Source organism: Herpailurus yagouaroundi, unplaced genomic scaffold, assembly GCF_014898765.1.
Source record: "Herpailurus yagouaroundi ecotype Mexico unplaced genomic scaffold, PumYag 142, whole genome shotgun sequence".
NCBI lineage: Eukaryota > Metazoa > Chordata > Mammalia > Carnivora > Felidae > Herpailurus > Herpailurus yagouaroundi.
In genome coordinates this window covers 48524546-48536876 of record NW_024412397.1, presented here as the reverse complement: position 1 = coordinate 48536876, position 12331 = coordinate 48524546, and the positions used below count along the sequence as shown (strand labels likewise).

The 12331-nt window shown below is 37.6% G+C and overlaps 1 protein-coding gene across 4 annotated transcripts in view; it reads left to right on the top strand.

Moving 5' to 3' along the window:
- LAMA3 (laminin subunit alpha 3) overlaps nucleotides 1-12331 on the top strand; it is a 279417-nt gene that overhangs the window by 128999 nt on the left and 138087 nt on the right. For 3 of the 4 annotated variants that reach the window (XM_040479219.1, XM_040479217.1, XM_040479220.1), the window contains 6 exons: nucleotides 117-163; nucleotides 1320-1419; nucleotides 2102-2154; nucleotides 2385-2490; nucleotides 3214-3313; nucleotides 10464-10620. In XM_040479219.1, coding sequence (XP_040335153.1) covers nucleotides 117-163; nucleotides 1320-1419; nucleotides 2102-2154; nucleotides 2385-2490; nucleotides 3214-3313; nucleotides 10464-10620 — 563 coding nt within the window. The remainder of the gene's footprint in view (nucleotides 1-116; nucleotides 164-1319; nucleotides 1420-2101; nucleotides 2155-2384; nucleotides 2491-3213; nucleotides 3314-10463; nucleotides 10621-12331) is intronic. The other variant, XM_040479218.1, reaches the window with a different exon arrangement.

Genomic DNA, 12331 nt, shown 5'->3' with positions numbered 1-12331 from the left:
AATAAAAAACAGGAAAAAAAAGATTCTCTGTCTCCTCTCTGCCACCCTCCCCCACTCATGCTGTCTGTAAAAAAAAAAAAAAAAATTAAATAAAAATCTTTCTAAATCACATATAGGCTCCAGCGGTGCCTGTAACCCAGCTGGTACCCTGGACTCCAGTTTGGTAAGTAGAGGATTATAAAAGGGTTACAATTCTAACATGCATTTTGATATATATTACAGACTAACACATTTGGGAGCTTCCTCAAATTAAAAGTAAATTAAAATAAGATCTGAGGTGGTGCCTGGGTGGCTCAGTGGGTTAAACATCTGACTTTGGCTCAGGTCATGATCTCACAATTCGTGAGTCCGAGCCCCACATTGGGCTCCGCCCTGTGCTGACAGCTCAGAGCTGGAGCCTGCTTCGGATTCTGTGCCTCCCTGTCTCTCTGTGCCTCCCCCGCTCATGCTCTGTCTCTCAAAAATAAATAAACGTTTAAAAAAATTATAAAAATAAAATAAGATCTGAAACCAAATTGCTTAAAAGGTCATTGCTCTTGTTCAGAGTGCATATGTGATCATGTTTATTTTTTTCAAAAACAGAAGAATAAGGCTTATTTTAACTTTTAATTCCAGAGCCCTAGTGTTTGATTCCTACTGTAGGTGACTCTGAGGGCATTGCCACCAGGGGCCCCTGCACATAAGCCTTAAATAGATAATTAAAATTAAGAAAAACTAAGGCTAAGTGCACAATAAATAAAGCTGTGTATGAAATAATTGCAATTTATTTGCTTTTGCTCCAATCAGATACTATGGTATTTCTCAGTGCTTTAGAAATGATCTGTCTTAGCAGCAAAGCCTGAAGATGGTGAACCTCCAGGCATCCGAGGGACAGACGGAGAGAGGTTTTGCATCCTTACAGTGAGGCAGTGACCTTTGCATATTACACAAGTACTTTCAGATAAACATAATTCTCTACTGATTCTCAGTATGTTAAATATTGAGATAATTTTCCATGTAGATGAATAGTTCCTCTGTCACAGAACCAACAGGTAATGACGACTCTAAGTAAAAGTGATTTTTAAATATTTCTTTTCCTGTTTTTTCTAGTTTTATTTTTACCACAACGGATTATGTGTAGAAAAAAAAGAAATGAATAATAAAAGAAGAGCCATGAGCAGTCGGTTGAAATCAACCCAGTACTTTTATTCCCTCTGGATACACTTCATTTACTTTTCGCAGTCAAAATATAATTCTGTGACAAACTTTGTTCAGAACATATGTTTGAAAACATGTCTTAATTCTAAGATGTCAAGTGTTGGCTTGATTTTCTTTCAAAGGGATACTGCCAGTGCAAGCTTCATGTTGAAAGTCCTTCATGCAGCGTCTGCAAACCATCATATTGGAATCTGGCCAAAGAAAACCCCAGCGGATGTTCAGGTGAGGTTTTTACGCAGAATAATTTACTATATCGCCACCTCCTCTTAATTTTCTCTACTTCAGTGACTAAACCCACAAAACAGCTATTTATTTAATAAGTTCAATTTGTCTGAAATTCTGTGTAAATATTTTGACGTTTTCCCCCTACTTTTGGCAGAATTTCTATCATTTTGAAAATCCCAGCAAGGGATTTATATCCTGTTTCCATATGTATTTTATGGGTACATGGTTGATATTGCCTTGTTTTTATAACCTCTCTTTCTTGTTTGATTTTATTTTCATTTTATGCTTAGATTGAAGCCAGGGACAGGAACTTAAAGACAGTAAACTAAAGGTGGCTAAGTGGAGTGAATATGTCCTTAACTAGAGTTTGTTCTCATGGAAGCGTGTCAGTAGTGTTCTTGACGTTAGGCTCATTAAAAAAAAACCCTGATGTTGCAGCCTTTGTCTTAGAGTGGTCACATACTGGCCATTACTCCTTGTAGGTGGATGGTATTGATCTGGTGTTTCTGCTGACCCCAGAAAGCAGTCCCGTTTTAGGCGTCAATGGAGCAGACTGGAATTCTGCTGAAATGTGCCCAAAAGTGACCACACATGTAGTGTTGCTGCTGGGTCATGTTTCCAGAGCCAAGGGCTGTCCTTCGTGCAACCTTGGTCCGAGGATGCTGTCTTTTCTTCACAGAATGCCAGTGCCACGTGGCGGGAACAGTGAGCGGAATTGGAGAGTGTGGGCAGGTAATATGGGCCGATTGTTCGTGTACCAGTGGAATAGTACAGCAGTTGATGTTGGGATTTCTCGGGGAGGGGATTAGTGCCTCTGTAATTGTACAGGGCATGCTAATCTCTCTGGATGTTTTCAGATCCCCGCCATCCTGATTCATGTTATAAAGTGAGGCAGTTTTAAATCTTGAAGATTAGCAAATTGTATGACCTTATCAAATTTTGTTACCTTGTTTATTCTGCAGCAGGATGGTGACTGTCACTGCAAGTCTCATGTCAATGGCGATTCCTGTGACACGTGTGAAGATGGATATTATGCTTTGGAAAAGAGCAATTACTTTGGGTGTCAAGGTAAATACTTCCAGTGGGTCCTGAGAGAAGCCAGTGTTGATGGGCAAAGACTGTCCGGATCATCTTTCTTCTGAGTTCTTGTCTTCATGTGGTCTTTCTGATGGGATGGGACTAAAAAATTCTGTCTAGGGAATTGGGCCAAATACTCAGTTGAAACTAGTAATAAATTGCAACTGGGGCTGCTTCCACTTCACTTCTACCAGCATGGTGTCGGTTTAATTATAGAAAACACAATTGGGATGAATGGGGATTCATCTGTTAATTTCATAAATAACATCAAGACTTTGTCATTTTGAAGATATTTTTTGTATTATCAAAACAGCTCACACCAGATTTTAGAGACAATATTGTGTTAAATAATACACCTCAAAGAGTGTGGCCCCACAGGCTGCCGTTGTCTCTCGCCCACAGACTCTCATTAGCAGACGTTGTTTATAAGGGCACCATGTTGCTGAATCACGTTTAGCTTCTGGGCTCCTGTCCCCTTCCACCAGACAGCGATGTCGGAGCTGACCTTACAAGTGGACTTACAAGTAGACTTTTGGGGGCACCTCCCATCTCAGTTTGGGAGGTGCCTATATGTTTCTAACATCTGCTGGATATGAGATGTGGCAGGGGTAGGAAGCAGCCTGATCTTACTGATTGCCACTTCTCAGAGAAGAAGGGAGAGCTTCAAAGCGGAGATGCTTTGATGGGTCACCGCTGTTGTTTTCTGACCTTTAGGGTGTCAGTGTGACATCGGTGGAGCGATCACCCCCATGTGCAGTGGGCCTTCTGGAGGATGCCGTTGCCGAGAGCATGTCGTGGGGAAGGCGTGCCAGCGGTGAGTCTTCAGGGAGGTCTCCTCCCGTACTGATGTGGAAGACTCTTAGAGAGTCCTGTCTGTGCCGACAGTTCCTGTGAAGAGACAAGCCGTCCTAAAGAGAGAGGGCTGATGAAGCTGTCCTGTCATTTGAAATCTGGACACTTGTCAGGGAGCCCAGTTGAAGCAGGAGGTAAGGTTGCCCTAAAGACGACTACTTTGTAGGTCCCAGAGCTGCCTCACCGGACAGTTCCCACAGGTATATAAAGCCAGGTGGATGAGACTAGAGCTGGATGCTTGAGGTGGGTTCCTGTGGGCAAACCTCCTTGTAAAAGCCACAGCCTGGAGGAGCCCAGCAAATGAGCAGGCTCCTGGGCCAAGGAGATTCAGGTCCAGCTTCTCCCTTGGGACCCATGACTGAAGGCGTGGAGAGGCCAGATGTGTCGCAGTGGGGGTGGGGGGGCGTGGCGGGGAGAAGAAAATTCTTGAAGTGGGACAAAGTCCCTCATCTCATGCAGAAGCTAATTAAAATAAACTGTAGGAGCAAGGGAGCAAGTGGAGACTGAGCTCCCAGAGGGGCTATCACAAGTATGGCAGCCGTACTGTCTCTGTGTCTCGTCATATTTAACATTTTACAGATGAAAACATTTTTTAAATAACTCCAGTGTTATATTAGTTTCAGGTGTTAAATATAGTGATTCAGCAATTTTATACATTACTCTGCTCATCGTGATATGCATACTCTTCATCTCCTTCACCTACTTCACCCATCTCCCCACCCATCTCCCCTCCGGTAACCATCAGTTTATTCTCTATATTTAAGAGTCTGTTTTTTTGTCTTTCTCTTTTTTTTTTTTTGTTTATTTGTTTCATTTCTTAATTCCACATACGTGTAAAATCATGTGTTATTTGTCTTTTTCTGACTGACTTATTTTACTTAGTGTTATATCCTCTAGATCCATCCATGTTATTGCAAATGACAAGATTTCATTCTTTTTTATGGCTGAATCATATTCCAGTGTGTGTGTCTGTGTGTGTGTGTGTGTGTGTGTGTGTGTGAGTGTGAGTGACATCTTCTTTATTCATTCATCTATTGATGGGTGGACATTGGGGTTACTTCCATAATTTTGCTATTGTAAGTAATGCTGCAATAAAAATAGGGGTGCATATGTCTTTTCAAGTTAGTGTTTTTAAGTTAGTGTTTTTGGGGTAAATAGCCAGAAGTAGAATTACTGGATTATATGGTAATTCTATTTTTAATTTTTTGAGGAGCCTCCGTACTGTTGTCCACAGTGACTGCACCAGTTTGCATTTCCACCAACAGTGCACAAGGGTTTCTTTTTCTCCATATCCTCCCCAACACTTGTTTCTTATATTTTTGATTTTAGCCATTCTGACAGGTGTGAGGTGACATCTTGTTGTGGCTTTGATTTGTATTTCCCTAATGATGAGTGATGTTGAGCATCTCTTCATGTATCTGTTTGCCATCTGTAGGTCTTCTTTGGAGAAATGTCTGTTCATGTCTTTTGCCTATTTTTAAATTGGATTATGTGTTTTTTGGCGTTCAGTTGTATAAGTTATCTATATATTTTGTATACTAGCCCTTTATCAGATATGTCATTTACAAGTATTTTCTCCCATTCAATAGATTGTATTCTAGTTATGTTGGCTGTTTCCTTTGCTGTGCAAAAGCTTTTAATTCTCATGCAGTCCCAATTGTTTATTTTTGCTTTTATTTCCCTTGCTTCAGGAGACATATCTAGAAAAATTGCTATGTCTAATGTCAGAGAAATTACAGCCTGTGCTCTCCTCAAGGATTTTTATGGTTTCAGGTTTCACGTTTAGGTCCCTAATCCATTTTGAGTTTATTTTTGTCTATGGTGTAAGTAAGTGGTCTAGTTTCATTCTTTTGCATGTGGCTGTCTAGTTTTCCCAACACCATTTGTTAGAGACCATCTTTTTCCCATTACATATTCTTGCCTCCTTTGTTGAAGATTAATTGACCATATAATTGTAGACTTGTTTCTGGCCTTTCTATTCTTTTCTATGTGTCTATTGATCAAGGTGTCTATTTTTGTGCCAGTACCATAGTGTTTTTGATTACTACAACTTTATAGTATATGTTGAAATCTGGGATTGTGATACCTCTAGCTTTGTTCTTTTTCAAGATTGCACGAAGATTGCTTTTTCAAGATTGCTTCAAGATTGCCAAGATGGCTAATTTGGGGTCTTTTGTGGTTCCATACAAACTTAGAATTATTTGTTTTAGTTTTGAGAAAAATGCTGTTGGTGTTTTGCTGGGGATTGCATTAAATGTGTAGATTGCTTTGGGTAGTATGGAGACTACCCATACAGTATGGAACTGTTTTCTTAATTTCTATTTTTGCTACTTCTTTATTAGCATATAGAAATGCAATGAATTTTTGTATATTGATTTGTACCCTGTGAATTTGCTGAATTCATTTATCAGTTCTGGTAGTTTTTTGGTGTCCTTAGGGTTTTCTATGTATATTATCATGTCATCTGCAAATAGTGAAAATTTTACTTCTTTCTTACCAATTTGGAGGCCTTTTATTCTCTTTTCTTGTCTGATTGCTGTGGCTAGGACTTCCAGTACTATGTTGAATAAAAGTGGTGAGAGTGGATATCCTTATCTTGTTCCTGATCTTAGGGGGAAAGCATTTTTCCCCACCGAGTATGATATTTGTTGTGGGTTTTTCATATAAGGCTTTTATCATGTTGAGGTATGTTCCCTGTAAACCTACTCTGTTAAGGGTTTTTATCATGAATGGGTGTTGTACTTTGTCAGATGCTTTTTCTGCATCTATTGAAATGATCATATGGTTTTTCTCCTTTCTCTTATTGATGTGACATATCACATTGATTGATTTGCAAATAATTGAATCACTCTTGCACCCCAGGTATAAATCCCACTTGATCATGGTGAATGGTTATTTTAATGTATTGTTGGATTCTGTTTGTTAATATTTTGTTGAGGATTTTTGCATCTATGTTCATCAGAGATATTAGCCTGCAATTTTTTGTTTTTGTTTTTTTTGGTCGTATCTTTACCTGGTTTTGGTATTAGGCTAATGCTGGCTTCATAGAATGAATTTGGAAGCTTTCCTTTCTCTTTTGTTTTTTGGAATAGTTTGAAAAGAATAAATATTAACTCTTCCTTAAATGTTTGGTAGACTTCACCTGTGAAGCCATGTGGTCCTGGACTTTTGTTTGTTGGGAGTATTACTGATTCAATTTCATTGTTTGTAATTGGTCTGTTCAAATTTTCTATTTTTTCCTAATTCCATTTTAAGAGTTTATATGTTTCTAAGAATTTATCCATTTCTTCTAGGTTGTCCAATTTGTTGGCATATAATTTTTTCACAATATTCTCTTAAAATCCTTTGTATTTAAGGGGTATTGGTGGTTATTTCTAGTGTTTCATTTCTGATTTTGTCTATTTGACTTGTTTCTCTCTCTCTCCCTATTTGATCATTCTGGCTAGAGGTTTATCAATTTTGTTGGTTTTTTCAAAGAACCAGCTCTTGGTTTCTCTTGAATCTGTTCTATTGTTTTTTTAGTTTCTATTTCATTTATTTCTGCTCTGATCTTTATGATTTCCTTCCTTTTGCTGGGCTTGGGTTGTTTGTGCTTCTTGTTCTAGCTTCTTTAGGTGTAATGTTTGGTTGTTTATGTGAGATTTTTCTTGTTTCCTGAGGTAGGCCTGTGTTGCCATAAACTTCCCTCTTAGAACAGCTTTTGCTGCATCCCAAAGATTTTGGACCTTTGTGTTTTCATTTTCATTTGTCTCCATGTATTTTTTTTTATTTCCTTTTCGATTCCTTGATTGACCCATTCCTTGTTTAGAAGCATGTTATTTAACCACCATGTATTTGTGTTCTTTCCAGATTTTTTCTTGTGGTTGATTGCTACTTTCATAGTGTTGTGGTCAGAAAAGATGCTTGGAATGATTTCGGTTTTTTGAATTTGTTGAGACTTGTTTTGTGGCCCAAAATGTGATCTGTTCTGGATAATGTTCCATGTGCACTTGAAAAGAACGTATATTCTGCTGTTTTAAGATAGAATGTTCTGAATATATCTGTCATATCAGTATAGAATTTTTTAAAACCATGATCCATTTATAATTTTCTGTCAGTGGTGGGAGGAAAAAGCTAATTTTTAATATTCTGGCTCTTAATCATACACTGGAAAGTCTGTGAAATGCAACTTCTAAACTGCATGTATCTTTAATACTCTGCTTTATCAACAGATTAATAAAGAAATCTTGGGGCGACTGGGTGGCTCAGTCAGTTGAGCGTCTGACTTCAGCTCAGGTCATGATCTCACAGTTTGTGAGTTTGAGCCCCGCATCAGGCTCTGTGCTGACAGCTCAGAGCCTGGAGCCTGCTTCCGATTCTGTGTCTCCCTCTCTCTCTGCCCCTTCCCTGCTCATGCTCTGTCTCTCTCTGTCTCAAAAATAAATAAACATTAAAAAAAATTTTTAAAGAAATCTTCAGTGTAGTTTAGGTAAATTGTCTATATTTAGTTGGTATGGTGTTTCTCTCCTTTCCCTTGATGTTTCCAGCATTTGAATTCTAAAAGTCAGAGCAACCCAGCTGAGCTTTCTTCAGTCATTTCTAAATGGCAGTCACTGCTGGGCCACATAATAAAAGGCGTGTGAAAGAGAACACATCTGTGGATATGTGTCCCTGCAGACTAACAAAGCACATGATGAACCAGAGGAATTTTGTAAATAGGTTTGGAAACATTCTCTACCCATGTTTTATCTCTTTTCACCTTCCTGTTGATAAAGTGAGCTTTCCCCCTACTTAGCCAGTATAATTTTTTTTCCCTTCCAACTATGCAAGCGGTGGGCTAATTTTCAGGTAGAAATAATGCAACTTTAGTAGGAATTAAATTTCCCATCCCGAGGCAAAAATATTGATTTTTTTTTTTACATCACAGCCAATACACATATATGAAATTTAGAACATGTCCTTTGATTTAGTGATAAATTGTAACTATGATAAAAGGAGAGCGAACCAGCATCAAAGATGCCATACCACCTTTTCTCTGGGTTGGTAAATCTTTTGTCCTTTTGTACTAAATTCCTCCCAAATGTTTGTTTATGATATCATCTGAACATTTTTTTCATTTTTCTTACAAGGTTAGAAAGCTTTCACATTCACTTTGTCTTCTAAATAATTGTTGTGATAATAAATGTAATATATGTTTGTTGTAAAGTTGCAATAATTACCTAAAAGTAAAAGGCAAAGAAAATTCTTCATTCCACCACCCAGATGATAACCCCTTTGATATTTTTTTTTATTTTTTTCTAGGCTTTTTCTTTATTTTTTAAAACATTTTTAATGTTTATTTTTATTTTATTTTATATTGAGAGAGAGAGAGAGAGGTAGAGTGCAAGTGGGGGAGGGGCAGAGAGAGAGGGAGACACAGAATCTGAAGCAGGCTCCAGGCTTTGAGGGGTCAGCACAGAGCCTGACATGGTGCTCAAACTCATGAACTGCAAGATCATGACCTAACCCAAAGTCAGAAGCTTAACCAACTGAGCCACCCAGGTACCCCTAGGCTTTTTCTATGAATACAAATTAGTATTGTATTTTCTTCATATAATTCGTATCAATTTCTTCACATGATATTGCAGACATTTTCCATATCATTAGTCTTCTAAAATATTGGTTATGTAATATTTCATAATTTCTTTAATTATTTCATAATTGTACATTTACATTGCTTCTAAGCTTTCACTATTATAAACATTCTTTTATGTTAATTCTTTGACAGTGTATATTTAATCATTCTTTAGAATATATTCCTGGAAGGAGAATTACTGGGTCAATGAGTATGAATATATTTTTTTTAATTTTTAACATTTATTTATTTTTGAGACAGAGAGAGACAGAGCATGAACGGGGGAGGGTCAGAGAGAGGGAGACACAGAATCTGAAACAGGCTCCAGGCTCTGAGCTGTCAGCACAGAGCCCGACGCGGGGCTTGAACTCACTGACCGTGAGATCATGACCTGAGCCGAAGTCGGCCGCTTAACCGACTGAGCCACCCAGGCGCCCCAATGGGTATGAATATTGTTAAGGATCTTTATATATCACTTCCAGAGAAATTGTAATCATTTGTAATTCTATTTGCAATATAGGACTGTGACTTTTTATTTGCTTTGACTAATTGATCGTTATGGGTTTAAATATACTAACTGCTATTAGTTTGTGATTGGATTGTCAAAATGTGCCATTTTGAAGAACTTCAAATAGTTTGAATATGAAATGTCACATAAGTATTGTAATATTTTTATTTATTTATTTTTTAATCTTTTTATTTATTTTTGACAGAGAGACAGAGACCGAGCACAAGTGGGGGAGGGCAGAGAGAGAGGGAGAGACAGAACCCGAAACAGGCTCCAGGCTCTGAGCAGTCAGCACAGAGCCCGATGTGGGGCTCAAACTCACGAACCATAAGATCATGACCTAAACTGAAGTAGGACACTTAACTGACTGAACCACCCAGGCGCCCCAGGGTTGAAATATTTTTGATCCTTCTCTATGATTGCCATTATTGGACTCTTGAAAGGAATCCATTTATAGACTTATAATTTAAGAAAAAACGAGGCATAAAAAGTCATTCTGATGATTGAAAAAACATATATGGAGAGAAAAATGTATCTAACTTGTAAACTTAACATATGAAATATTGTATGTCACATTTACTATGTATATATGGTACTTAACAACATTGGTTGGTACGTATATGTTAATATTTGTATAATGAGTGAATGTGAGTATATAAATGAATGATTGAATGAATGAATTTATAGTAAATTACCTAATTTGACTTTGCTAAGTTGTTGGCAACCGTTTAGAACATATTAAAGGATACTACTACTATGGGTTGTGCTAAATGATTTTCTCATTTTATTGCTTAGAATGATAAGTGTTGGGTGTATTTTATGTGAATGTTTACAAGAATGAAAGCAATAATTTAAAGAAAAAGCAGGGGGAGGCTCTTTCATTTGTTCTTATTGGTTGCAGTCTTTCAATTTGGTGGGAGTTCTTTTAGCAGAGCTACTGAGATTAAAGAAGATTTGGATTATCAGTGGACTTAACTTGCTGTATCCACATTTACTTTTTGTTTACAAAAGACCTGAAAACAACTACTATTTCCCGGATTTGCATCATATGAAGTATGAGATTGAAGATGGCACTGTACCTAATGGGAGAGAACTTCGGTTTGGATTTGATCCCCTGGAATTTCCTGAGTTTAGCTGGAGAGGATACGCCCAGATGACCTCAGTGCAGGTATGTAGCCTGTAAGAAATTACTTCATGGCAGGATAGTGCGTATAGTTACCCACAACACTGTCAGTGAGTACCCCACAAAGGCAAACTATCCCCAAACTCACTCCAGGATTCTTTTTCTCCAGACTACAGATGGGGTTTGGGGTAAGATTGGATTTTAACTCATAAGTATATGTATCGATTTCAGAGTTTATTGTTAATTTAGTCACCAAATCAGACAAAGAAAGGATTAAAAAAAATGGTGTTTATTTCTGGAAACTTTTTACAAGAAGTTGTTTCCCAAATGACATTAGTCTATATTTTAACACGAGACACTTTTCTTTAAAGCCATTTGTGAAGATTAAAAATGAGTTGAATTAAATAATTTCAATGTGTGCGTTAATATTTGACTGGTTTTTTTTTTTTTTTGCTTTTTTAAACTCGGAATTACTATATGAACAAAAACTAAGATAAATGAGGAATTTGTTAGTGCTACTTAAATTTTCTTTCCTGTATTTCTCCTTTCCTTCATTTTCCTCTTCTGTATCCATATCTCTTGGCTTTGTGTTGGAATAATTAAGGGATTTACACATTTTCTTGCTACCTTTAGAACTTATACAATTTATAACTAATAATTTCTGTATAGTCATTGAGAAGTTTTGTTCTCAGAACTTCTCTTTGAGGTTGGTCTCTTCAAACTGTGTTTCTCAGTGGCGAAATTCAGAACAAAAGAGGTAAGCTGACGACCATGGTTACCCAATATTTGTCCTTAGTAGATCCAGAAGTAATGCCTGGTATATTTATATAAGTCACCCCTTAGAGAAACAGGGACAGGTTCACAGTTCTGTTGGAGCCACCATTGGTTCTAATGTTGCTTCTTGCCTGACTAGGGACCCCCATCAGGTTGCTTTACACTCCCTAGGATCCTAGGATCCGACACCTCACTGCTTTCTCCTTCTCCCCAATGTAGCAATTCAGTTTCTTTAGCTCCTTCCTGATCTTCATTATTAAGAAAAAAGCAATGGATTCCATTAAGTCATAATAGATTGTGAATGACTGACAGTCCAGTCAAGGTGGATACCCTCTCATAGGTGTCTACAGTTGGAAAGAATAACTAGTTAGCATAAAGGAATGAATTCCAAATGATGGATTTCTTTAAGTATTTTTAGTCAGCAGACCTCGGCAGCGTCCATCAGATCACCCCTAACTTGTTCCTTATACATTTTTGCATTTTTATTTTCCAACATGGAACTAACACTTAGAGATGGATTCTGTCAAGTTAAAAAGCCCCATTCAGTGGAGTCTTTAAGGCTTTCTATATGTGGTACCATGTCATTTGTAGATCATGAGAGTTTTACTACTTCCTTACCAATTTGGATACCTGTTCTTTCTTTCTGTTGTCTGACTGCTGTGGCTAGGACTTCCAGTGCTATGTTGAATAAAAGTGGTGAGAGTGGACATCTTTGTCTTGTTCTGACCTTAGGGGAAAAAGTCTTCATTTTTCACCACTGAGTATGATGTTGGTTGTACATTTTTCATATAAGGCCTTTATTATCTGTATCTACTTTGCAGAGGATTTGTTTTTATCGTGAATGGATGTTGTACTTTGTAAAATGCTTTTTCTCCATCTATTGAAATGATTTTATGGTTTTTATCTCTTCTCTTACTAATGTGACATGCCACATTGATTGTTTTGCAAATATTAAAGCACACTTTCATCCCAGGAGTAAATC